A 27577-nucleotide genomic window follows, 5' to 3' on the forward strand; every position below is an offset into this window, starting at 1 on the left:
TTGCTAACTAATGGAAATGAAATGTTTTTGGTAAATAAGTAGGTTGACTGATGTATGGAATTGTGTGTCCTAGCCTACATATAGTGGACAGGCCCCCTCACCCCTGCACGAAATGGTTTAGTTCCCATTCTCCGGGCTTTTTAACTAGGCACGTTTAACTTTGTGCTCGTTCTGGAGAAAGCAACTGCTAACAAACTTCTTTCCCAAGAAAGACGAGCCCAAATGGGAAAGCAGATAGCCTAACTGGTAGTAAGCACCTTGTTGTTGGATACTTTCAGCTTTGTGAACCTCCTGCTTACAGCAGGGTCTGGTGGTTGAGGGGGGGGGGGGGCATTGGCACTGCTTGTGCATAGGGCACAGAATTTGGTCTATGCAAATTGAATGTTAAAGTTCAAACTGGGCTTTATGTTGTAAACTACTCTATCTGTTATAACTGAGTGCTGATGTGAGTTTATTACTTTCCTAGCAAGCCATGTACTTTACCAGCTAACAAGCTACACAAGCAACAACAAAAATAGAAGGCACGTGCAGCTTTCTAACCTCAGGTTTAGACAGAGAACAAGTAGAAAGCAATGACTTTCCACTGAGATTCAAAAACAAAGAGGTGAACTGCAAACTGTCTAGCAAGCTGATATCAACGTCAGCCAAATGAAATAAATGCAAATGGCACTGTAATCTTGTTAACACATCAACTTCAACTCAGGAGCAGCTTATAAGCCAGTTTGTTCCATCAGGTGTGTTTACAGCGTTGGGAGCTTTAATACATTTAGTGGAGTTTATTCTTCGAGCTTCACTGAGCAAAATTCAGAAAATAAAACCGGTCATCGGACGTTTTGGATGCGGTTGGTGTCCAACCGGTTCAACAGGCTTATGTTTGATATGTGTTGAGTATGGGTACAAGGGAGAAGAGGGAAATAGAGAACTTTGTGGAAGTGCTCAGTGGTTCTACTATAGAGTGGCCTCCTATTAAAATATGTTGCCAGTTTGTGTGTGTGTGTGTACAGTTCAGTTTATAATTCAAACATGAATATGGATATATATATATATATATGAGATATTTTATCAGAATGTTTCATTAAAACAAACTATAGGGACAAAAGTATTGGGACACCTGCTCACTCATTGTTTCTACCCAAATCGAGGATATTAAAAAGAGTTGATCCTGCTTTTGTTGGAGTAACTGTCTCTACTGTCCAGGGAAGAAGGCTTTCTACTAGATTTTTGGAGCATTGCTCTGAGGAACATTGGTGAGGTCAGGATGTTGGATGATCACCACCCATCTTCATGTCCAACTCCACAACTCCCCAAAAGTATTAAATAAAGCGCCATAAGTCCAGAGAACACAGTTCCACTGCTCCACAGCTCAAAGCTGGGGGGCTTTATGTCCCTCTAGCTCATGCCTGGCTTTAGGCATGGTGCCAATAGGTTCATAAGTTATTCTGCTTCTCTTCTATTAGCAGTACTTCTCTACAGGGACTAGACAAGTTGTGTGTGTATATTTGCACACATCTGTGTCCGCAATGGGTGCAACCTGAAGCAGCTGAATGCGTTCATTAGAAGTGGTGTCCAAACATAGTTGCTTCGTTGGCCTACCTTAGTCAGCCGAATGAAATAAATGCAAATGCCACAGTAATCTTGTTTTAACATCAACCTCAAGCTTATGAGCCGGTTTGTTATCAGGTGTGGAAAACCCTGAAATGAGCAGAGCAGTGTTCTTGGACTGGTATTGGGAGCGTTAGCACATTTATGTGCATTTATGTGAGTTTTTTCTTTAATACTTTAATAATTTAATTGGTCAGATGCTTTGGATGCAGTGTCCAAAAAAGGTACACAAGCAAAATTGGAAATTGTCTCACAATTGTTAAATCTAATCATTACCACCTGAAGGTTACATTAACACAGATACACATGACATATATGCAAGGATTATTTCTAAAAATAAAAGTTTATAGATTGATCATGGTGCTGTATTTTATAGGGAGCTGAGGGGACTTCCAGTTTGCACTGGCAGCTTTTAGAAAGCAGGTCTCTTCCTCTTACTGCTCCACGTGTTTCTGTAAAGCTTTAACGGGAGATAAACAGCTAGCCAAGCAGCTTTTGACAGCGCAGGGCTGAGACGCGCATTAAACATTAATATGTGATCATCTGATAAATCAGTTGAGTCTCTGTTCAGCTCAGTGCTGTTGAAAACATCGCTCCATGTGCGCAGCAAATGAGGCCCTGAATGCCCAAGCCTCCACTTCTTGAATGCGCAAAGGATCCGCTGTGGTGACGAACAAAGCGCTTGTTTGGGAGTCATATGACGGCTGTTAGGCGGCAGTCATATGATTAAGGCGGAAAAGCAACGCAGAAAAACACAACCGGCCCAACTCGCTCTGAGTCCGGAAAGGTCGGCGCACTGACATGGGATATTGTCCTCTGAGGCGATAGACAGACAGATAGTCCTGTTATTCTGTGAGACCCTTGGTGATTACATCGTGTAGCTGTAGCTAAAAATGGGGTTTGGGGGACCCCTGTCGCTACTACTACTGCTGCTGCTGCTGCTGTGCGCCGTGCTGTGTGTGTCCGGCAGAAAGGTCCGGTACACCCCGAACTGGAAAAGCCTGGACGCCAGACCACTTCCACCCTGGTATGACCAGGCTAAATTCGGCATTTTCATCCACTGGGGGGTCTTTTCAGTACCGTCCTTCGGCAGCGAGTGGTTCTGGTGGTACTGGAAGGGTCAGATGAATCCGAATTACACCTGGTTCATGACAAAAAATTACGTTCCTGGGTTTGAGTACGCAGAGTTTGCTCCTGAGCTCAAGGCTGAGTTCTTCGATCCAGATGAATGGGCTGATATCTTTGAAGCTTCTGGAGCGAAGTAAGTGAATGAGTGAATGAGTGGATGGATGGATGGATGGATGGATGGATGGATGGATGGAGGAGAGCGGGTAGGGGTTTGAACTCCCACCCTGATCATGTCTGGACCAGTGTTTTGTTTCATAATGCAAGCTGTGCCTCTGATGATAAAATCAAGAGTTCATCATGTAAATCATGTAAAGATTTAGGGATCTAAAAAGAAACTTTGCTAAAGATTGTTTCCTTTGTGTTTTGTGCTGAACAGGTATATTGTGTTCACTTCAAAACACCATGAAGGCTTCACCAACTGGCCATCCCCAACTTCATGGAACTGGAACTCCGTTGATAACGGGCCTCACAGAGATATCGTAGGGGAGTTGGCAACTGCTATTCGGAAGAAAAAGTGTGTCCCCACTCGCGCCCTTTAAATATGTGTGCTTGCTTGCTACATATGCTGGAAGTCATGCCATGTTCATGTGTTCATGCTATAGGTCTGTGCACTTTGGCCTCTACCACTCCCTGTTTGAATGGTTCAATCCTCTCTACCTAAGTGACAAGGCCTCTAACTTCACAAAACAAGACTTCATTTCCAGCAAAGTCATGCCAGAGCTCTTTGATCTGGTCACAAGGTAACTTGGAGCACCTGCACATTCACCATGTCATAAGTGTCTCTTAAGGAAATGCTGATGCATAATTTTCTTTTATCTGCACATGTACTGTCTGCAAATTCTACAGACTATTCAGCACCCATGTGCTTGTGTAAGCAAGTAATTATATCTGGTCTTTTTTTTTTTTTTTTTGAGGTACAAGCCAGAACTGATATGGTCTGATGGAGACTGGGAAGCCCCTGACACTTACTGGAACTCCACAGAATTCTTAGCTTGGCTCTACAACGACAGTCCAGTGAAGGTAGGAAACATGATATGTAATCTTATTTTGATCTAAAATCTGTCTTGGCTTTCTGGGTTATATCTCTGTAATAAATTTCACCCCCTGCAGGACGTAATTGTGGTCAATGACCGGTGGGGACAGGGGTGCTACTGTAAACATGGAGGTTACTTCAATTGTGCTGACAGGTACAATCCAACTGAGCTGCCCAAGCACAAATGGGAGAAATGTAATTCAGTGGATAAGTACTCCTGGGGTTATCGCAGGAACATGAAGCTTAGCGAGCTGCTGGATTTACCCTCCCTTATAAAGGTGAAAAAAAGTCTAATATATAATCATGTAATTTTGCCTAACATAGACAGACTTCCTCTTGTTTGTGTGATGGCTGCTGGAGTAATGCTAACCTTTGCTGTTTCCGTATCTCCACTGCAGGACCTTGTCTACACTGTGGCTATGGGAGGGAATTATCTGCTGAACATCGGGCCTGCATCAGATGGCAAAATCCCGGTTGTGTTCGAGGAACGTCTTCGATCGATTGGAGAATGGTTGAGTGTTAATGGGGAAGCTATTTATGGCACCAAACCATGGAGGATACAGACCGAGAATGGCACTGTGCCAGTCTGGTGAGTGTTACGCTGAAGTGAAACGGCTCTGTTTGTTCTGAAAGTCTGAATTCTGGCTTTTCTTGGTAACATACCACAGTAGGCTTTTTTTCTGCTTGGTCATGTGACTGCAGGCCACTGTTAAGCATTCCTTCACAAGAACTTTCGTCATTCAGCAGCAATGCCACAAGTGCTTCACAGAGAAAGAGTGTTGTAAATCAGTTAAAGCGTGAATTTGCCTTCTCCTATTCACATCTCATCCACTGTTTTGTTTTTGCTTCTTTCTGATCATCGGATGAACTGATCAAATGATGCTCAGACTAAATCAGTTGTGTTAAGCCTTTAAAGTTTTATCTGTGGGTATAAAATGTCATTCATATGCAGTATGTAAGGCTGTTGATGCTCAACTCTCCTGAATTTGTAAACTAGCTGCTAGAGAGCTCCATGCTGTACTGGGGATTTATACTACCTAAGCAGAAGTATGCAATACTTTTGGGATGAGTTGGGGATGAGGTGGGGTTGTGATCATCTGACATCTAACTCCTCCAACATTCAACTCCCTAACACTCAATACAATGAATGCAATCAAGTCCTCACAGCAATGCTCCCAAGTCTAGTAAAAAGCCTTCCCAGAGACGATTCACCTAAGATTTATTCATTTATTTATTTAGCCAATGCCAATACCCAACATTTTATGTACACACACTATATGTCCAAATGTTTGTGGACACCACTTCTAATAAATGCATGTAAGTTGCACCCATTGCTGACACAGACGTGCAAATGCGTGCGTGCACACACACACTTTATTTCAGAAGAAACGAAGAAAGAGCAGGTGTCCCAATGTTTTTGTCCATGCAGTGTATCTGCCAACATTAATACTGATACATAATTGTTTATGAAAATGTAGAAATTGGGTTTTAATACCTGTATTACAATTAGACTTTTTCTTTTTTTTGGGGTTACATATGCAGTAAAATGAATAAAATGAGGTATCCTGGCACAGTAGCACAGCACCTTCTGTTCTTCTGGAGTTCAGAAATATATAATCTTTGAAATGTTACTGTCTGATACTGTGGCAGCAGTTTCAGTTCTCACAAACTGTGCTACACAGTGCTAGTGACCTGTGTTTTAAAACCAGAAGAGAAACCAATGTGAGCCTTTATTTACTTTGGAACTGCTCAGTCAGACTGCATAAGATTTTCACTCTCACATTCGAACAGTTCTTATCTGCCAAGTGCGTATATGTACACTATATGTCCAAATGCCAAATGTTTTGAGGACACCCCTTCTAATCAATGCATTCGGCTACTTTATGTCGCACCCATTGCTGACACTGATGTACAAATGCTCACACATACAGCTTGTCTAGTTCCTTTAGAGAGGTATTACCGGTAGAATAGGACCCTCTGGAGCAGATAACGTACTTGCACCATGCCAAATGCCATTGAGCTGTGGGTCTGTGTTGTGTGCAATGATTGTGCTCCCTCCAGTACTTTTGGGATGTGTTGGGGAGCTTGGGATGATGGATGGTGGTGATCATCCAACATCCTGACCTCACTAATGCTCTTGTTGCTGAATGCAATCAAGTCTTTACAGCAATGCTCCAAAACCTAGTAGAAAGCTTTCTCTGGCCAGTAGAGACCGTCACTCAACAAAAACAGAGTAATATTTATTTATTTTTAATTTCAGGAGAAACAATGTGTGAGCAAGTGTCCAATACTTGTATCCATATGATGTAAATAGCAATACATACACTTATGAAATTTACAGATGGTGTGTGTGTGTGTGTGTGTGTGTGTGTGTGTGTGTGTTAATCTATGTTGATGTGATGTGACATTTTATTTTATTTATTCATTTATTTATTTATTTTTGGAAAGAAAGCAGCCTGTTTGAACATATACCTGCTCTACCTTTACCCCAATTACAGGTACACCTCCACAAGCTCTGCTGTGTATGCCACCTTTCTAACCAATCCAATGCAGTACTCTTTCCAGCTCTTTGCCCCGGTACCCTCTGATAACACTGTGGTACGTAGTTCTGTAGCTTTGTGCACTACTTTAGACTAATCTATTAAGCTGAATAGAAGCACTGATTATTCACAGAATGAAAAGAAGCTAAAGAATCACTATGCTGTTAAGTCTGTCTGTCTTTATTTATTTATTTATTTATTTATTTATTTATTTTTATTCAGGTGACTCTGTTGGGTAGCCCGGACCCACTGAAGTGGGCACCTCTGCATTCATCTGGCCTCATCATTCTTCTGCCAGAGCTGCCCTACACAGCCGCCCAGGCCTGGGTCATCAAGTTGAAAGGAGTAGCTTAACACTGTGAAAAACTTTTTAAATGTTATGTTTTGATTAAGTGACCTTAGACAATCAGGGATTTTAGATAAAAACTAATGTGTAATTTCTTGCCTAAATTTTTGTTTGACTCATAAAGGAATTGCGTGCGTGTGTGCACTTGTTCTTCCCCCTTCCCCTCAGATAAAGCACCTCATAAACCTGGCTTATAGCTCATTCACTCACTTACATTTAGCAGATGGGAGATTCCTCACAAGGGGATGCAATTATTACACAAGGATAGTGGTGGTACTTCACCTTAATGGCACTGTGTCTCCTTGCTTTTGGGTAAACCAGTGAATAAAAAAAAATATTTTTGTACTTTTTCAGTTTTGCATTGAACAGACTGTCTATGTTGTTTTTTTTTGTATGATATGCATTTTATATTTTACCCTTGGAGGTAGAGGGGTCTGTTTCAATATTTCAAATAAGGGAATGATTACATTGTCACTATATTTCTTTTATTTCTTACGTTTTTTACAAATCAGATTGCTGACAAATATGACCTATCTGAATTAAATATCATGTATGTTGGGAGAAAAAAACTCAATAAACCTGATTTTTCTTCAGACTGTGCTTCATATGATTTGTTCAGCTGCTGGGACAGATTAGATGCAATCATATGCAGTATCTCCCTCCCTTCTCTACCCTCCCTTCATTTCCTTCTGCTCCGCCAGGGGACTGCTTGTAGAGATGGGGGAGTAATGACCCTGCTCGCGTGCTGTTACGTATACTGCAGTGCTGCACTGAACCGCAGTGTGTGTGTGTGTGTGTGTGTGTGTGTGTGTGTGTGTGTGTGTGTGTGTGTGTCTCAGCTGGCCAGACGGGAAGCGTGCTTGCAGTTGCTGCTGCTGCCACTCCACAGTGAGAGAGAGGAGGGGGAAGGAGAGGGAGAGAGAAAGAGAGCTGGGAGAGAAGGAGAGGGAGAGAGAGAGAGTACGGGGCCTCGCCAAATAAAGCCATGGGGGCTTGGGCTGGGACGGCCCGTTCCACTCTATAAATACGCTGGGCTTCTGCCGATTCGGGTTTGGTGGCTGGACTTACGCAGCAGTAACCACACCGGCCCAGCTCAGGAGAATCTCATTCACTCTCAGGCCCTCAGACATGCCACGGGTGGACGCGGACCTCAAACTGGACTTTAAAGATGTCCTGTTCAGACCAAAGAGGAGCAGCCTAAAGAGCAGGTCAGAGGTAAGGTCATCAGGTTCTAATAGACAGATCTACAGACAGAATGATGCTTGTCATTGATTTTAAAGGGAGGGGGGGAGTGATTTGGCTGCTGAAGTAGAAGAAGCACACATGACGTTATAACCAAAATAAAAAAGCACTCACAGTTCAATGGTATCAAGTCACAAACATAGGGGGATCTAATAATCTGTCATTAGGTGTATATATCAAAGCTGACTGGAAGTGCTTCTAGGTGAGGTCGAGTTTCAAAGCTAGCTTTGTGTTTGTGTGTGTTGTGTGTGTATGTGCAGTGGGGCTGACCTTGCTGAGGTCACACTAACCTGGCTGAGGCTTTGTTTAGGCCTGTGTTGTAGACTTCCCTATGAGCCTGCTCTTGACCAGAGCTGATCTGATGGCAGGTTGTTGTTTTATTATTTCTCCATTGTAAGCTGTTGCTGCAGCCAGAACCTAACCCAGATACCCAACCCCGAGGGAGTGGGCCAGCTTTCAGTGACAACTGATCAAGCTAAGGTAGAGCAACATGAGCTGGGCCAGCGTGCTGAAAAACTGTTTAAAAATAGGCATGAAGAGCTCTGTGAGCTAAATGTCAGCGAGGAACATGCTGGTGGTGTTGCTCTTCACTCTCACACACAACACAGAAAACACCACATTGCAGCACATTTAGAACTTAGGAGGTGCTTCTTACTGGAGAAATGCCGGCTAGTACATGTTCTAGGCAGCAACCTGACCTGTGAGGAGGGCAACTTTAGGGGAGGTCCACTTTGCGGAAGGGCCACCTGGAGGTCTTGCATGGTATCAAATGCCAGAAGAACAGACTACAGGATTACAGTTTCTTCTGTGTTTAAGTGTGAATAATACACTCCAAATATATAACTGATAAGGAATAAACACCCCAAGAATTGATTTAAAAAAAAAAGTGTAGAAACACTATATGGACAAAAGTATTGGGACAGCCCCTCATTCATTTCTTTTTGAAATCAAGGGTATTGATTAGGGTATTAAATAGTTTATATAAGGTTATTAAATAGTTTATCCTGCTTTTGATGGAGTAGCTGTCTCTGAAAGTTGTCCAGAGAACACTTTCTACTAGGCTGTGGAGAACTTTGGGTTTGATAGTGTTAGGGAGGTTGGGATGTCACCGCTCCACCTCATCCACAACTCATCCCTATTCTCATTCCAGAGAACACTATTCCACTGCTCCACATCTCAATGCCAGGGGGCTTTATACCTTTCTAGCTCATGCCTGGCATTAGGCATGGTGCCAAAAGGTTCATGTTTATCTGCTGCAGAGTCCCATCTTTACTGGAACTAGGCAAGCTGTGTGTGTATGTGTGTGTGTGTGTGTGTGTGTGCATTTGCACATTTCTGTCAGCACTGGGTGTAATTTAAAGTACCTGAATGCATTAATGGAAAGGGGTGTCCACAAACATTTGGACATATAGTGTATCTTAGGAATGCTAAACTGAAAAGCAGTTTATGGACAGTAGGCATCACATGTAGCTGGTTCCTCTGTGCTCGTGGCAGCTGTTCTCTTTCATAGTATTAAAAAAAACAACATACAAGTACAGCATACTCGATTCCCATCGGAGACCCAACGAGACCCACAGCCGAAATCTGTGTTTAGCGCTGCTGACTCATGTAACACATACTACTTCATATCTGGTGAGAGCTTCACTTACTATTGATCTTGCAAACGGGAGGAGATTGTCTTTCACTCTGCATTTCACTGCAGGATGACGTCAAAGGCAGGCAGAGCCTGGGGCAGCTTGGATGATTCAATTTGCAAAGCTCAGGCGGTCATGATATATACTATAGGCCCATTCAAATGGAACTGCATTTGAGGCTGGACATCCACCTTACAAGACCAGACCATGGAAATAATATTTATTGCAATTAGGACAGTATAATTGGCTCATAGACCAAACACAACATCAAACAATACATTAAATCATTGCATGTGAAAGCAAAGTGTGTGTGTGTGTGTGTGTGTGTGTGTATGTTTGTGTTTGTCTGTGAGAAAATAGGAAGCATGATGTGTCAGTTATAGTCTGCAGTGGTTCACTCGGCTGTTACTGTACTGCTGTACTATATATATGATTTAGCACAAACCACAATTAGCCAATCTACTAGTGTAAAAAGAAGGAAAGCCCCTTCATAAAATATTGTAAAACATTCTATATCTGTGTTTAGTCACATATAATCACCCTGTATTAAAACCTGGTATCACCAAAATGGTGCACAAGAGAAGAAGACTTCGACAAATACACTACATGTCCAAATGTTTGTGGACACCTTGTAATCAATGCATTCAGCTACCTTTTTTAAGTTGCACCCATTGCTGGCACAGATGTGCAAATACACAATTACAGCTTACCTGGTCCCTGTAGAGAAGTATTGTCAGTAGAATAGGACGCCTAATGCCAGGCGTGGGCTAGAGAGGTATCAAGCTCCTCAAGGTTGGAGGTGTCTTTTCTGCTTACCATAATTACACACACTGGTAAACTGAGGTACTGTCTGTGAACTGAAACCTGTCTGGCCATTCTCCTGTGACAACGAGGCCTTATCCTCTGCATAACTGCCGCTTGCTGAATGTTTTTCCTTTTTTACACCACTCTAAGAAAATCCCTGGAGGCCAGCAGTTCTAGAAGTCCTCTAACCAGTCTGTCTGCCACCGACAATTACTCAATGCGCATGTGATCATATTTCTTCCCACTGATGTGAATATTACCTAAAGCTGCACTGCTGCCACATGGTTGGCTGATTAGTGAATGTGTAGGTCCTAATAAAGTGCTCAGAAGTGTACATTGACTATTCTGTTTTGGAATGCACACTATTCCAAAGATTCTATGGGTGTGGGTGCATGTGTGTTTGTGGTTTATTATAGCTGCTCTTGTTTACCCACTTCTAAGGTGGACCTGCAGAGGACCTTCACATTCCGCAACTCAAAGCAGACCTACAATGGCATCCCAGTCATTGCAGCTAACATGGACACCACAGGTACATTTGAGATGGCCCAGGTACTGAGCAAGGTAAGCCTCTTTTCAGATGTACTACAGTAACTGACATAGCAGGTATGTTTCTAAAGATGTAACACAGATCTCAGAAAGCTTCATTTACATCATTTATAATGCATTTTTATTACATCGTTATTGTCATGTAACTACAGAAATAATTGTGTTCATAATTAAGGTTTAAGTGTTTTTACCTACCTGAGCATCTTTGACCAAACTGTAAACAGCAAGCCCTGTTGGTGTGCTCCTCTTCAGCTGTGAGTAGACAGTGATCTAGGAGGGACAATTAAAAAATAGTGACAGGGTGCTTAGGGCAACAATGTTAGGGCAACAAAGGCTATCCCATCTGGGTGGAGGTGACTGAAGGACTACTGTGGCTCAATTGATGGAAGGAATACCTTACAACACACATACTGCATCACACCTAGCTGTGTAACTGCAAACCAGTCAGACTGCCCAAGCTAACCCCTGTCCACTGTCAAAAGTGCCTACTATGGCATATTAAGTGCCTACTATGGCATACTCATATTTGTGTACAAAGCTGCAATATTTATCCGCCGTCTCAGTCCACATGCTTCTTTCACTGTCAGTGATGGTTCTGTCTCTCTCAGCTTTTAAAATGCATGTGTGAAGTGTGTCTTTGAGTGGTAGCCCAAAAGATGTGGGATGTACGGAATCCATCCAATATATTAAAGTAGTTAAAGGATCTGACGAATGTCTTGGTGTCATATACCACAGGACAACTTCATGGGTCTTCATGGGTAGAGTGAGCTGTGTTGGTGGCATTCAGATGACCATCAGCATATTAAGTATATATGAATGTTTTGACTTTTGTAAATCTAAAAGATATCTTACCTTACTTTGCTTTCCCACTCTCTCAGCACACGCTCTTCACCACCATCCAAAAACACTACTCCCTGGAAGAGTGGAAGACGTTTGCGGCCAACCATCCAGAATGCCTAGAGGTAAAAAAAAAATTAATAAATAAAAAACATTTTAAAAAATAAAATAAAAAATATATATATTCCATCTGTGACAAATAATAGGATATCTGAGTGTTTATACATGTCTATTAACAGCCAAGTGCATGTGAACAAAGAGCCCTTAAATCCCAAATATTGTTGGGTCATGTTAGTGATTTAAACCCAGCATGTGAGATTCTGTGTTATGGATTAAGGCTGATGTGTGATGTGCTGACAGCTGACCCCTTTAGCAGTAGTGCCAGATGGAATCGCCATGGAGCACGGAATGGGGAGGCCACCCGGGCTGTGGGTTTTTTTTTCTTTTTAAATATGAGCCAAAGAACTTTCACTAACTTAGCCCTGTATACAGTTAATACCTGTCCTGCCTATATGTTCTTGCTGTGTGTTCCACCCATCCCATTTTCCCCCCAACTCTATGTTACTTGTCAGGAGGCACTGACAAGCATTCATATGTGGGTCCAACATGAAACCCGAGGACAAAACTTTCTTGTTCCCATAAAAGTCCAACATGGACATTAGCTGGGAACATATTGGTTAAAAGTCCATTATGAAAGAACATGAAGAATGACATAATATTATTTTGACAAATTTACACAGAGTGCCTACAGCGGCATGCAAAAGTTCAAAAAACAAAATATCTTACTGTCTTAATTAAGCAAGTAAAATATGATCTAAATATTAAATATATTTAATACTGTAAACAAGATTACTTTTGTTTTTCTATTTTTTACAGTTTCAAAATAACAAAACAATTAAAAGGGCTTGAAGCTAAAGTTTGGGCACCGTACTTAGTAACTTAGTCAGTAAGTTACTAACACCTCTTTTGGCAAATATCACAGCTAGTTGTGAGTTCTTTTAGAACATTTTCTTGGTCTGCCAGACTTTAGCGTGAACCATTCCTGAAAAAAACAACAACCTTAAAACACCTTTCTATTTGACTACGTTCTTTTCCTGCTATGTGGGCATCTGTTATTGGGCAGCTGCTTAGAGAAGCACATTGCTGCTGACCGTTGGGACAACGTTTGAGAAATCTGTACTCAAATGTTTAAATATCTATAAAGCTTTGAGGTTTTCATCACCTAGTCACCAGGTAAAAAAGGTAAATTAAGGTCCGGGATGCAATGCAATGTTTGCAATGTTTCATCCTTAACTTTATGTTTTGTGGTGATCAGCTCATATTATACTCACTTAAAGTAGCATTATGTAGCATTTTCACCAACATGACATTGACACAGCGCCAATATCTTTGCTAGTTTGGGCGTAGCAGGCTGTTTTCTGCTAAGCAAGCAGGAAATGCTCAAGAGATCTGCATAATACTGCGCAACCTGAGTTTTTACATTTCCTTTAGAGGTGTCTCAAAATGTGAATTCCACCTCCCGACTGCAGGGGGCCCAGGAGCCTTATTCTAGCATAATGCTGCTTTAACTATTCACAGCAACAGAAATTTTGACCTAAACCAAAAATTTATTTTGCATTCAAATATATCCAATTATGTTTATTATCATTTAAGACCTGTGTATGTATTATAACCTAAGCCCAGTGTGGGTCATACAAACCAATTCCCCTATGGCTGTTTGCTCTACTGTGATCAGATAATTCTGCAATACCGTAAAACAAATTGCTTCATGGCTCATATCTAGAGCATCTTTACTCTCATTCTCAGCATGTGGCGGCCAGCTCAGGCAGCGGCAAGGCTGACATGGAGAAACTGTGCAGTATTCTGGAAGCCATTCCCCTCATTAAGTACATCTGCCTGGACGTAGCCAATGGATATTCAGAACACTTTGTGGAGTTTGTCAGAGCCGTTCGGGAGAAGTTCCCCAACCACACCATCATGGTGAGAAAGTGAAGTATAATCTTATCCTGTTACTCTGTTTACTAAAACTGCCACAGCGCATAATTTCATGTTCTGATTGTCCCAACAGGCAGGAAATGTGGTGACAGGAGAGATGGTGGAGGAGCTCATTCTGACTGGAGCTGACATCATCAAAGTGGGCATCGGGCCAGGTCTGTACCATATCGGCATGTTCATGTTTAATCCAAGATGAAAAGTTGTTTATGTTCTAAATAAGACAAAGAGTCTACTCTAGAGTGGCCTAACTTAAGCATGGGCAGTCTGACAGGTCTGCAGTCACACAGCCAGGTGCGATGCTCTATGTTAGTTGTAAGGTATTACCTTCCATCATTTAACCATTGTGCCAAACTAATCTTGAATTTTCAGAGTGTATCACTGCGTCCTAAGAAATCCCTAACTGCCCAAAGGCCCAGGCTACCTAAATCAAAGTGTGTTCCATAAATAATGTTTCATGTTGTCTTAATCATGTCTTAATCTTAAGTAACACTTGTGTAAGCAGTAATCACAATCACAAGGCTATTATAGTTTGTCTACCTTACACTGTATAAATAAAAACCTCAACAACTCGCAAGCTCAAGCAAACCCAGCCATCCTAACCAAATCTGTCCTTCAGCTTTCCTGTCATTCTGCCATCTAACTGGCCAAGCCAGTATTCCATGTGTATCCTCTGGATGCACCCTTGGCGATAAAGAGAATGAGCCTTACCTTCTTTTAGGCGTTGCCACACAAAAGCTACATTATGGTTTTAGCAAGCAGAACCCGTTTTACATTACACCCGTTTGATATTACACAATATAAAAAGCAAATTACTATTACTATTAGCTTTTCATCCATTCATGGACACAAAACCTCCCCAACTGCCCAATCAGAGTCTGAATCCTGGGAGTGGGAAGCACTAATCCTCCTGAGCCTGGATAAATTAAGTAGTAGGGGAAGTCGTAACCAGCAAGTAGGAATAAGCAATGGCCAATTTGTTGAGGAAGAGGAAAGCTCAACTTAAACTGTACAGTTGACCTAACTGACACATAACTTTCAGTGCTCAGTTCTCCCTGCTTGTGCAGTTGTGTTTAGTTCTGCTGTATAACAGGCTAGGAGGCTTGGACAGACAGGCTAGGCATGCTAATTAGAATATAATGCCTGGAGAGTTTTCAGGTAGCTCTGATCTGCTGTTTTTACACAGTGTTTAATGTTGGGTCTTGGCTGGATGTTTAATATACCGCTTAGTTTTATTATCATACAAATTGAACCTATTTAATCACATATTTTACATATTTAAATATATAGTGCTGATTAATGTATAATGTATAATATATAATAGTACACCCTATAATCCCTGATAGTAACTACTTGGAAAATAATGCAAAATAATTAAGTTACAATCAAGTAATTGGGAGAATAGAAGCCAGTTTATACTTGAAGAATGGAAACTTCACCTGATACCTGACAATCACAATATATTCCAGAAGCCTGAAATGCAAAAAATGTCCCACCAACTAATATGTGTGTAAGTGACTGTATGTGACCCACATTAGTTTAATGGATTGACTTTAAGACTGTTCAAAAGTAAAAACCTAAATTACTGTGTTTGTAGGTTCTGTATGCACCACCCGCATCAAGACTGGAGTGGGTTATCCACAGCTGAGTGCTGTTATTGAGTGTGCAGACTCCGCTCATGGACTAAAAGGACACATCATCTCTGTGAGTCCTCCTTAATGATGAGCACTTTCAGACTCTTTTCTGTAACCCAGACAAATGAAGGTGATTTGGAACATGAACCCGCACTTGCATTTGGGTACCACAAGATGGCAGTATCTACATGTGCTTTGTTTTAGTGCTGTAGCTGAGATACAGGTTAACTTTAGATATGGAAATGATGGAGTATCTTTATCAAAAGTCCTAATTATAAATAAATATATCAAGTCTGCAAAATGACAACTTAAAGGAGACAGAAACAAACTTCTGGACCTTCAATGGAAGTCAATGTGAAAAGAGTTTATTTCAGGCCATTTTGGAGCATTTCTATTGGCCCATTTATCATGAATTTAAAGCTCAAAAAGCGTTATTTCACGACACTACTGACACTAGTGACATACTGTCAATGATTAAAACAGACGCATTGCCTAGAAGTAGCATCGCAGTAGAAGCAGCCATATAAAAGCCTAACTGTCGTCTGTTTTGGCTTGCTAGCTTTGTTAGCCTTGTCGTTCCAACCAATACTTTTGCTTTATTACTATTAATGTTATGTTTTGTGTATATGCTCTTACTTTTTTTAGGATGGAGGCTGCAGCTGTCCCGGAGATGTTGCCAAAGCCTTTGGTAAATTATGTTCTCTCATTAATGTGTTCATAGTAAAGCAACACAAATCATCCTTAAACTGAGGCATCACTCTTTTCTCTTGCCTTTTGCTCTTGCAGGTGCAGGGGCAGATTTTGTCATGCTGGGAGGCATGCTGGCCGGACATGACCAGTGCGCTGGGGACATCATCGAGAAGGATGGAAAGAAGTTCAAGATGTTCTATGGGATGAGCTCAGATACAGCCATGAAGAAATATGTTGGTGGTGTGGCAGAGTACAGGTGAGATGTCTGACTGGTTGTTTCCAACCCCTGTTCCCCTCTTAGAATGAACAGGCTTTGTTTTTCTTGCTTTACCTACATGTAAATGACCTCTGTCCTGAATGGTCAGTATCGCCCTGTTCAGATGTGTGAATGGTTAAGAAGGCTGCATGAATACACTGATGTTGGCATTGATATACTGATGCATAGCTTTAGCTTGCCAGCAGCCAGAACTTCATGACGTTTACTTTTCACCTGCTTCAGAAATAGCAGTACTCTGATTACAGTAACACTCTATCGCATCAATGTAAATTAGCCAGTCCTATGGTGATGACTTCACAACCACAATGAATTAAAACTGGGTTTGTTTTGCAGCTTAGTTTCCATATTTAATGTTTATCATCACCTTCATCTTTTTATCTGCCTAATGCAGTTCATGGTAGTAGTGGCAATAGGTTAAGCAAAGAAGCCCAGGCCTTCCTGTCCCTAGCCACCTATCTCTTCATTGCAGAAATCTGGCCAGCCAATAGATATAATACCTCTAGCGGGTCTTCCCAGTTGGATTCCCAGTTGGGAGGTGAGCTGGGGGCATCCTTATCAGATGCCTGAACCACCTGAGCTGGGTCCTCTCAATTTCTGAATGTCACCAGTCATATCTTACTCAAACTTACCTATTTATAGAATGTGTAAAACTAACCCTGCCGCATGGGGGAAGCAGAGTAAAGACTTTTTACACCACTAACCGGACACCCCTTTCGAAAGTACATCACTCAACCCAGTACAGTGAGTCCCAGAACACAGCAGAGCTAACAAACACCACTTACAACACCTTGAGCTCCAAAGTGCAGTTCTGCAGGTACAGGAATTCACAAACTCTCACCACTGGTGCTCGGAGTTTGTCAAATTTTAAATGTAGTTGATTCCAAAAAGTACAATTTCATCTTGTGAGGAGATGCTTAGAACATTACAAAAAACCTGCATGATGACAATTTACCAAGTTTGCCTGGAAAGATTCATGTGGCATCCAGTCCCACTCTCGATCGCTTTTGGCAATTGGCCAATTGTAATTTGCCTGTATTTCAATCGATCTCACTCTGGGAATATAACAACGTACCAACCTAATCTAAAGCCACCGTCAACATTACAGTGCTGATCCTTATTATTGTCTTATGAACTTATTGTAAATCTGTCTAGACATGGATTGATGGTCCTGTGTCCTGATTGTTGTGTGCGTGTATAGGGCATCTGAGGGCAGGACTGTGCAGGTCCCCTACAAGGGTGATGTGGAGAATACCATCAGAGACATCCTGGGTGGCTTGCGCTCAACCTGCACCTACGTAGGAGCAGCCAAACTGAAGGAGCTCAGCCGCAGGACCACCTTCATCAGAGTCACACAGCAGTCCAGCCACATGTTCACCTAGACCCATCCAGCAGTGCATCCAGATTACATACACCTCCTGTACTGTACACACACCACCAGGGTACCATGCAGACAGGCGACCAGCCACACTCACGAACCCAACCGAAGTCTGTAGCAGTCAGTAAAGCACTGGAGCAGCAGAGTAACTGATACATATTGCCTTGGTTTTGAAAGAAGAAAAAGACAAACATACAGCCTACAGTACCTCACTGTGTCAGCCAGGATGTCCTGATCTGAGCATGTTTCTTTGGGTACAGGGATCTTCCATTGAGAAATTTCATACACACACTCCCACACACACACACGAACACTAAGACAATGCCACAGATTCCCTCTTTTTCGCTCAGGACCCGTGCTGTACAATGTTATACGTTTCCTTGTGAAAGCAGCCAATTTACAGCATGATTCAGCCTGCTTTTAATGTAAGCCTTTAAGCTCTCCAAGCATAGCGTGTGTGTGTGTGTGTGTGTGTGTATCTGTGCGAGATGGCAATGAAGACGAGGTATGACAGAGGTTGAATAGGGACTCATCAAATAAGCCCTTAGGGAATACCATGCTTGGAGAATCCATTCATTGAAACTATGCAACAGTGTTAGCAGTGAAAAGATACGAGCCAGCGCCAGGGTGGAAGCCGAATAAAGGCATTGCTCCTCCTCTTTATATAGCAAAGATACATGTTGACTATGTGAAACCTTATGATGGCTTCCGGCTGTGCTAGCACTTCACATGTTTTGGCGTATGATGTAACCTTTGACTTGATTTGAGCAGACACTGGTGCACAGCATACTGTACTAGGTCTACTGGCCTGCTTTCTACATGAATGTACACTGGGTGTGGCTGGACATAGCTGCAAACCAGAGGAATGTGAATGTCTGCGCTGCCTAGCGTGTTATTCATGCGGGTTTGTGCAGTTCAAATCATAAAATACTGAAAATATGTCTGGTGAGTGTGACACTGTAACTGACAGAGTAATAAAGGTATATCAGTGACGACTTTGCTAGCAGAGTGCATTCACTTGGAGAAAAATCAATTAAGAGGTCTTATGATTACAAATGAAAAAAAAAAAAACATCCATCTAAATACACTGATCAGCCATAACACTATCAGCATTATCACCACTGACAGGTGAGGTGAAAAACACCATCAGGCAGCAAGTGAACAGTCAGTTCTTGAAGGTGATGAAGGTGTTAAAAGCAGCAAAAATGGGCAAGCATAAGAATCTGAGCCACTTTGCCAAGAGCCAAATTGTGATGGCTAAGACAACTGAGTCAGAAAATCTCCAAAACATCAGGCAGGTCTTGTGGGGTATTCCCTGTATGCAGTGGTCAGGACCTGCCATAAGTGTTCCAAGAAAGGACAGCCGGTGAACCGGCGACAGGGTCATGGGCACCTTAGGCTAACTTATGCTCGTGGAGGCCCCACATCACGACTTACAGGACTTACAGAAGCCATTGCTAACACCTTGGTGCCAGATACCACAGGATATCTTCAGAGGTCTTGTGGAGTTCATGCCTCAAATGGTCAGATCTGTTGTGGCGGCACAGTTGACAGTTGAGTTCACACAGCGTATTACAGATGAGCTCCGTATCCTGAAGACCTGGTATTCCTTTATCTCGACATTATTATTATTATTATTAGCATAAATCATGAATATGTAAATATTACTGTGTAAATATTTTAATTGTGTGTTAATGTGTGGTTAAATTTGCAACAATAATTTAAATTGCTTAAGTTATCTGGTGGTAGGTTGCTCAAATAAATAATATATAATATATAGTAATATATAATATTATAAAAATATATACTATTTTACACTAGCTAGACATTACAAAATTGTCAAAATAAAAATGTACAAATATTGTACAAAATGTTATGTGGTGGTAATACAGCTTGTGGTTGTTTAACATGAACATACATATACCCAAACCCAACCGGTTCAATTCCCGATCTGGGTGACTGTGCTGCGCTACACCAATAAGAGTCCTTGGGCAAGACTCCTAACACTACATTGGCCCTCCTCTATGATACAAGTAACCTTGTAAGTCGCTCTGGATAAGGGCGTCAGCTAAATGCCATAAATGTAACATAAAACTAAAAAACATGGTTATATAATAATAATAATGACATTAATAACAATAATTATTGTTATTATTGTTATTAGTAGTAGTAGTAGTAAGATTAAGTAGTGTTGAGCATTGAATTACACTTTAATTCTGATGTTGAAGTTTATGTTTAAGTTCGGTTGGGCTGATTAAAAATGTAAATAAATACTATTTTAAATATTACCCACACTATCTAGGCCAGTATTCTTCAAATCTAGTTCTGGAAGGCCAGTATCCAGCACGATTTGGCGATTTCCCTGTTCCCTGCGATTTCCCTAGGTGTGATTGAACGCTGATCTAGGCAACAGAAATAGATTACAATATACTACAAATATGTAATTTATAATAATAATAATGATAATAATAATAATAATACATTATTATAATATTATATTATAATATTGTTTTTTTTGTTATTGTTATTATATTATTACATAAACTTGTTTCATTTGTAGGGAGCGGTTTGTGGTACACTGTTTTTAGGTGAACTGACAATATAGCTGGTCTGTATCATGTCTTTATGAATCATGTGGCATAATTCACATCATTCATACCTCACACACACACATACAGCACTAACAGATAATGACTATTACATTAGTCCATGAGTTCTATCACACCATTTCCAGCTATCGGCTCCATTTCTGCCTCTCCAGCGTGGTTAAAGTTGCAGTGTTTAGTGTTTAGAGAGGCGGTGAGTTATGCAGGTGCTGAGTGAATCTGTGCTAATTGTGTTAGACCTGCTCTCCACAGAGCAGTGTGGGTTTCAGTATCTGTGATTAGATCTGATTATGCCTTTTGTTGACACTTATTTAAATGAATGAGCCAGCTACTAATGGAAGCTGATACTCAAGGCAGCCACCTCATCTCACACCCACACTCCATTACCGCCTCTGTCAAGACCTGCCCAAACAGAGCTGGAGCCCAGGGAGCTACGGCACTGTTTTTCTGACACAGACCACGGTAAACGCGCCTACTGACATATTTGGGTAGGCATGATCTCCTAGCAACAAGTCTGTGTTTTTAAAGTACCAAGAAAAATGGACAGAAAAGAGAACCGCATTCAGCCAAACACTGACCACCCATACAGAACAGGTAAATATACAGAAAATACACAGCAATGTATAACAATCTGTTCTCAGTGGTTTGGAATAAGCTGAGAAGAAACAGTATATGCTCTCAGCATGTTGTAGTGTATTAACAACATGTATATGTATATTGTGAAAGCTAAAAAGGTAAAGGACTATAATTATTTTTTTATGGATAATATTTATTTTTTAATGGAATTTGTTTTTTTAATAGGATCATAATACTTGCATTTATTTACCACAGTAAATCTAGAATTTTCTTATTAAGTCTTAACTGTCCAATCAGGATTCATATAAATAAACTTGTACTGGTATACAGACGATTTCTGTCTAATCAGGACTCATATCTAGATATAGCCAAGCAAGCTCTTCCAGTAGTTAGGACTTTAGGAGCTGGACTGAAGATGTAAAGATGCAATGTAATAATATTTTTATAATTTCCATCTCCTTCTATAAGACCAATACTATATATATATATATATATATATATATATATATATATATATATATGAGCAGTAGCATGTACCTGAAATCTTTACTGGACAAGTCACTGTTAAACTGCTGCAATTAAACAATATATAATACTAGCTTGGTTTCATCGTTCCAGATGAGTTTTGGGATTCTGTTTTGTGAAACGATTAAACAAAACTGGGACTTTTTGAGCCTATGGATCAGCGCTATGTTTAGATGAGGAAGAATAAAGCAAATGCTGAAAACAAAACGCCGTGGCGGTGCCTCTGTGATGCTCTGGGGCTGCTTTGCCTTCTCTGGCACTGGAATCCTGTAGCATGTGAGGGGTGGATGGATTCAGCCCATGAGGAATGGGCTGATTTCTCATGCTGCCAGAAGCTGGTGTCTGGCTATGCATCATATTGCAGCAAGTCATAACAGCAAAAGGGTTCTGTACTAAGTACTAGAGACGATCATCATGAAAGAGTTATAATTCTGAGACTGCAGGGTCATTAACAGAGGCATTTTGAGTTGAATATGTCACATATGTTGTTGTGTTGAGTTGTTAAAATTGGTAGAACTGGTCTTTTTTTGATTGGTTTAATGCAGACAGCTGAAAGTCTGTAAATTGTAAAAAAACAACAAAAACAAAAAAAAACTGCAGGGGAGGGGGGTTGAATAATTTCGACTGCAACTTTAGATGCTGCCACTTTCTGTAGTTTTGGGAGCGATGAACAACCCAATGCTTCAACTGCAGTTGGCATTTTTAATAGCATCAATTTGATTCAGTACATTTGGTGACAAACACGTCTGAGCTTCAGCTTAGATCAGCACCAGATCACACACCACTGCCAGTGTGTGTGTGTGTGTGTGTGTGTGTACGATGAAATGAAGCAGACTGAATTTGTCATGTTACAACATTTTACATGTTTTTTTACACTTAATTTCTACTGGTTTGGGCTTGTGTTTAATATCAGTAGGAACATTAACAACAAAATTCAAAAAATCCACATTTCGCTATTGGCACTGTAATTTTATTAGTACGTGTATACTGAAACAATAAACTTGTACTGGTATACAGACGATTTCTTTTTTTTTTTCTTTTTTTTTTAAACAAATTTGTTCACAACCTGAATCAAATCTTGTTTTTGTTATTCAGAATAATGAAATAAGTTCTAACTAGAAAACCGGCAAGCACCATCAAAGAAAGGGACCATAAAATCCAAGAAAATGGACGTGAGTGTATCCTACAAATAGACACACCACAATTAGAAAATAGAATTTCAATTCTTGAATTTTTATATTAGTTTCCATTTTTAAAAAAAGCTAGTGCAAGTACAATATTTTACACAACTTACAGAGTATGCACGCATATGGAAACAAAATGAAACAAAAATAATCTCCTTTCACAACGTAAGTTCCTACTTAGGCCTTTATGCAATCATACATGGTTTTTCTTCTTGTACTAAGTAAGGTGCAAAACATTCCTCCATCTCCCAGAATTGCTTCTCGCTACTGGCCTGAATCCTCCATGTCAACCCCGAGATCGCTGCGTCTCGGGACGGGACGTGACATTCGCTGATTTTACATTTAACAGTCTTATTCGACGTGCTGTCTTACACACAATAAGACCAGTAACTGCAAAGCTCTGAAACCACATCATCACGTACAGTTCTCTCTAAGACAATACGGCCACCTCCATCCATCCATCCATCCATCCATCCATCTACCTATCCATCCAACCAGTGACTGCTTCCAGAAAGCAGCCCATGTCGCATCTGGTGGTTCTACTATCGCGACTCTTTCCTCTTTACAATGGCAATTGAAAGAAACTACAAACTCAATTCTCCCTCCAGTGGAAGACATTAAATCTCTTCGTGACAACAATAACAAGAACAACACCAACCATAACACCACCCTGCAGCACCTGTGTCCAGCCTGTCCAACACTACTCCATCTTCAGAGACCACTCTTTCTTGTGGAATGACCAATTGCTTCCTGTGTCCCTATGCAAGCTCTCATTCTCCGCTCAGCAACTCTGTACCCAAAGGGAGGAAAGGGGGGGGGGGGGGGGGTTACCAAAAGAATCGAAAGAACTACAAGTGGCAGGAAAAGCGTGCACATTTAAAAAAGGACTAAACACCCTCCCTCTCGGCCGTCAGGTCATGAGCAGATGGTGCCGTTTCACTTGAGGGTCACTAGGTGGAGCTTTTCCAGGCGAGTCTGGCCTCAGCTGGAAAAAGCTGCTGACGTAGGCCGGAGTCTCCTCTAAAAGCCTGTCCTCTCACTCTTGGGAAAAATGTACATCCTCCAGTCATTAATATTTCATCACGTTATATATGTATAGCTTTTCTCACTGACTTTGAACTTCAGAGGCAAGAAAGGATGGAACTTTTTTTTTGTGAAATACAGACAGATTTACATCAATGTCTTATTGAGCATTCATTGGCAACATACTCAGTGGTACAAAACGCCCATTTTCTCTTTTTTTGATGTCAGAGATTTGTCTTGACAGCAGAGTAAAACAATTCAATTTCTGAAGGATAAATACATACACCAACCGAGAGGTCGTTGATTGCTATATACGAGGAGGACACTGGGTTTGTGAGAACAGCTTTATACATAAGTCGCACGTGGTCCTTGGGTCCAAAGCCCGCAATCGTCAACTGGTCCTTGGTTTCAGTTCTCGATGCTTAACCAAGGCAGGGATGTCTAGTTGGACCTGAAATGGACAAAGCAACCCTTTAGTGTCCCAAAGAGGAGCGGTTCCGAAGTCTCTCGGCGCAAGGGTTTCTTTCTTTCTTTCTTTCTTTATTGTTTGTTTGTTGGTTTTGTTGTTTTTCTCTCCGTGGTCTGGCCAAGCCTAAGACAGCTGGGTAAGAGGGCTGAGGAGGCAGGGCTGGGGAAAGAGAACAGAACGGCCCCCCTCTCTGAGTGAGTGTTTGTCAGTTTACCAGCTCATTCAGGACTGGGCATCTCACTGCAACATTGACGTGTTGTGCCTCCATCCTCAAAGGAGTGCACGAGGTTTTGCTATCCAGCATGGAGCTGAATGATCATCATCATATTAATAATAATAATAATAATAATAATAATAGTAGCATAATATTAACAAACAATCTACCCATATTAAGAAGCCCACACACACTGTATAGGGTCAAATGACAAAAAAAAAAGATTAAAAAAAAGATAATGTGGGCTTGTTGAAGTTTCTCAGCCTGAGATTATTGAATCCAGCGATTTGGACATTGACAAGACGTCAAACAACAGTCAAAGTTGAACAGAGGACTCCTGGTTGATTTTTCAATTCAGTTCAAACAAAAGAAGAAGAAGAAGAAGAAGAAGAAGAAGAAGAAGAAGAAGGTGTCGACATTATTCGAGAAAGAACTTCCTTTTTTAGAGACCCTCCTCTCATAAAAAGGATACAAAAAACAAAAATAAAGAACAAAATACATGCTTTTAATTTTTTTCATAACTGCTGACATTCTTTTCTTGTCTTTGTGTGCCAGTAGAATAAAACCAGTAAAACAAGGAACTCAGTGGTGTCACAGAGCCAATCAGATTCGTCACACATTCACTAAACGCTCCTCACCTCTCCTCCCATAAAATCAGAACGTCAGAGTGCTACACATAAGACCAAAGCAGGAAAAACAACAACAAAAGAAATTCAAAGAATCGAACACATCGGTTTGACGCAGAACCCATGTGACCTAAGAAAGAAGCTCAAACCTGTGTCAATGTAAAGTCATGAGCTGTGTCCGAAAGCGTGCCCTATTCACTGTCCCGTACATGTGAAACTCCAGATCACTACACAGAGCACTACTATAGGGAACAGAATTCCACATGGTAGTGAACAATTTCGGACACCTTGTTACGCCTGTGATCTCAGCGGAGTGTCCATGTCTGTTTAGTGTACATTGTTTGTACACTATACATTACAGTGCATTGTAGGATTGTTACAGTGCACTGAAAATTTACCACCATGTGTTTGGACTCCACTGCAAAATGGCAGAACCCTAAAGTAGTGCACTATATAGGGAATAGGGCACGGATTCGGACACGGCTAAGGTTTCTGGTTCCTAGAGGACCACGCAAACTTCAAAAGGGACTGTCTGGCCTCTGACCTCTCGGCTCGTTGGACCCAGGAACGAGCAGAGAGCGAGGCGAGGCCTTTCTTCCTCGCTCTGTTTCTCTCCCTGGCGTTCTCTACTGAATTGAATGTTACACCTGGAAAAAAAAGACACTTGGCACCGCGCCCAAAGCCTTTTCTCCGGATTAGAAAGTGCTGAAACAGTATTATAAAGTCTACTCTATAAATGACAAAAAAATGTGCATTTTATTTTCTGTTTTTACAAAAAGTGGTCCCCACTTCCATGAGGTTTCGTTTTTTTTTTTTTCCTCTCCTCTTTTCTGATGCGTTTCTCAGTCTGGATCACTCGAAAACAGGTGAGGATCAGGGTTTTTGATGTCACGGACAACGAGAAAGCAACACCACTGGACAGACGCGCACGCAAACACACGCTCAAGACTTTCACACAGACTTAAATAGAGTCTCTACTGCAGACAGCTAAGACACACACATAATACGCGGACAACAGAGAGGGTCAGGAAGGCCTTAGGGGGGCCAGCCTAAAAACTGGGGCAATGAAACGACTGCTTCTGCTTACAGCAGTTTAAACACACACAGGCGCGCGCACACACACATGTGCGCATACTCACACTCACTCACACGAGAGTATTTGAGCACACTAAACAGGTACAAGTGCTCATTCAGACACACTCTTCATCCCTGAGTAAAGCCCGAGGAAAGAGCTAAAGATCTGTGACGTTAGAGCAAAAGCAAATCAAGTGAAGAAAAAACAAAAAAAAACAAGCCATGGTCTCCAAACGCCAAAGCCCCTCCCACAGGCCCGAAAAACAAAACCCACAAACAAACAACAACTTGTGAAACGTGTTGAGAAAGAAGAGAGGAAATGTGCAAAACTGGACAGACGCAATGTAATAGATGGGGGTCAGCTTCTCTAACGGGTGATGAAGTTCACACACAGTCCCTGGTGTGAGTTAATACAAACAGAGGCAAACAGTACTGATCAGTCACAGTCACATCACACGCAGACTCGCAGAACTAATGCTACATGTATCCTGCGCAGTTCAAACTCTAGCTTTCTGAAAAGGTGGAGAGAGGACCTTTGTTCCTGGAGCTCCACTCTAATTAGCAAACTAGACTAAATTCCTCAAAGACGTGCTTCTAACATCTATTAAAAAAAAAAAAAAAACATCAACAAAAAGAACATTTTGAGATTGTTTACATGATCAAGAAATTTAGTGTAAAGTGTCATTTCTACATGCATTACCGTTTAAAAGTCTGGAATCACGTCTATAATTAGTTGCTATCATTTTTTAAATAATGTTATACACTGAAAGAATGTTAGCTAGCCAGCAGTATTTGAAGTTGCTTTAGGGAACACCTAGATACTCAAATAATGATAATAAATGATAATAACTAATATCATCACTGTCAGAACAAAACCTGAGAACTTTACAGGAGAAGAAAAAAAAATTAAAAAGAATTCATTCCTTATTTAGTCACTTTGGAGCATTTCTATTGGTCCATGTATCACAAAATTTTGTGATCATAATTCTGTGAAAAACATCTTGTGTATTGTTGAAGGTTTTGTATGAACAGTTTTTGTTTCAAATTTGAACACCACTTTGCTAATACAAGGAAGTCTGGGTATATAAATATATATGAAGATTACTTTATTATAGATTATATTAAGTTAGCATACTAATACTATAATATTAATATACATATATATTACTGTCACGCTAAAATTTTGCCTCTGTAAAATGTTAACTTTACAGAAGTTAGAAACCTCTGTTTAACTATCGAGGCTTAGTCAATGTGAAATAAATGTAAAATAAAAACATAAGTTTTAATCCAGGTAATTTCCGTTGGTCGATTCATCATTAATTCTGATGCAATATTAAGAACTGTCAGATTTACATTATGCCAAAAATACAAGGAGATACAAGGCTTTTGCGTGACATGGCATAATTTTGTAGCTCTGTTCATCACTGTGGACACATCCACATTTTTAGAGCTGTATCAGATCAAGCTGAATCGTTTTACACACAGATCTGCAGCCAATTGGCCTCATATTATTGTCTATATTACTATTTTCAACAGTGATTCCAAACCCTTGAACAGTAGTGTAGTTAGACTCGCTGGCTGATTGATGGCGGTCTTGCCG

General features: G+C 40.9%; 3 protein-coding genes across 3 annotated transcripts in view; 2 read left to right on the forward strand and 1 right to left on the reverse strand.

The window, feature by feature from the left end:
* Window positions 1-11141, reverse strand: part of heyl (hes related family bHLH transcription factor with YRPW motif like) — a 44189-nt gene extending 33048 nt beyond the window's left edge. Inside the window, exon 1 of the mRNA XM_072676010.1 lies at window positions 11071-11141. The gene's annotated coding sequence lies outside the window, so the exon portion shown is untranslated. The remainder of the gene's footprint in view (window positions 1-11070) is intronic.
* On the forward strand, window positions 2328-7242 carry LOC140551390 (tissue alpha-L-fucosidase-like). Its single transcript, XM_072674804.1, has 8 exons — window positions 2328-2863; window positions 3107-3244; window positions 3333-3470; window positions 3645-3750; window positions 3841-4041; window positions 4162-4352; window positions 6262-6361; window positions 6526-7242. Exons 1-8 carry the CDS (start codon window positions 2496-2498, stop codon window positions 6655-6657), a joined length of 1374 nt encoding a protein of 457 aa, XP_072530905.1. The 5' UTR covers window positions 2328-2495; the 3' UTR covers window positions 6658-7242.
* On the forward strand, window positions 7689-18631 carry gmpr (guanosine monophosphate reductase). The gene is made up of 9 exons (XM_072676008.1): window positions 7689-7864; window positions 10771-10890; window positions 11754-11837; window positions 13519-13692; window positions 13781-13862; window positions 15302-15408; window positions 15984-16026; window positions 16125-16284; window positions 17504-18631. Exons 1-9 carry the CDS (start codon window positions 7778-7780, stop codon window positions 17682-17684), a joined length of 1038 nt encoding a protein of 345 aa, XP_072532109.1. The 5' UTR covers window positions 7689-7777; the 3' UTR covers window positions 17685-18631.
* Window positions 18632-27577: the final 8946 nt, after the last annotated feature.

This window comes from Salminus brasiliensis, chromosome 3 (genome assembly GCF_030463535.1).
Source record: "Salminus brasiliensis chromosome 3, fSalBra1.hap2, whole genome shotgun sequence".
Lineage (NCBI taxonomy): Eukaryota > Metazoa > Chordata > Actinopteri > Characiformes > Bryconidae > Salminus > Salminus brasiliensis.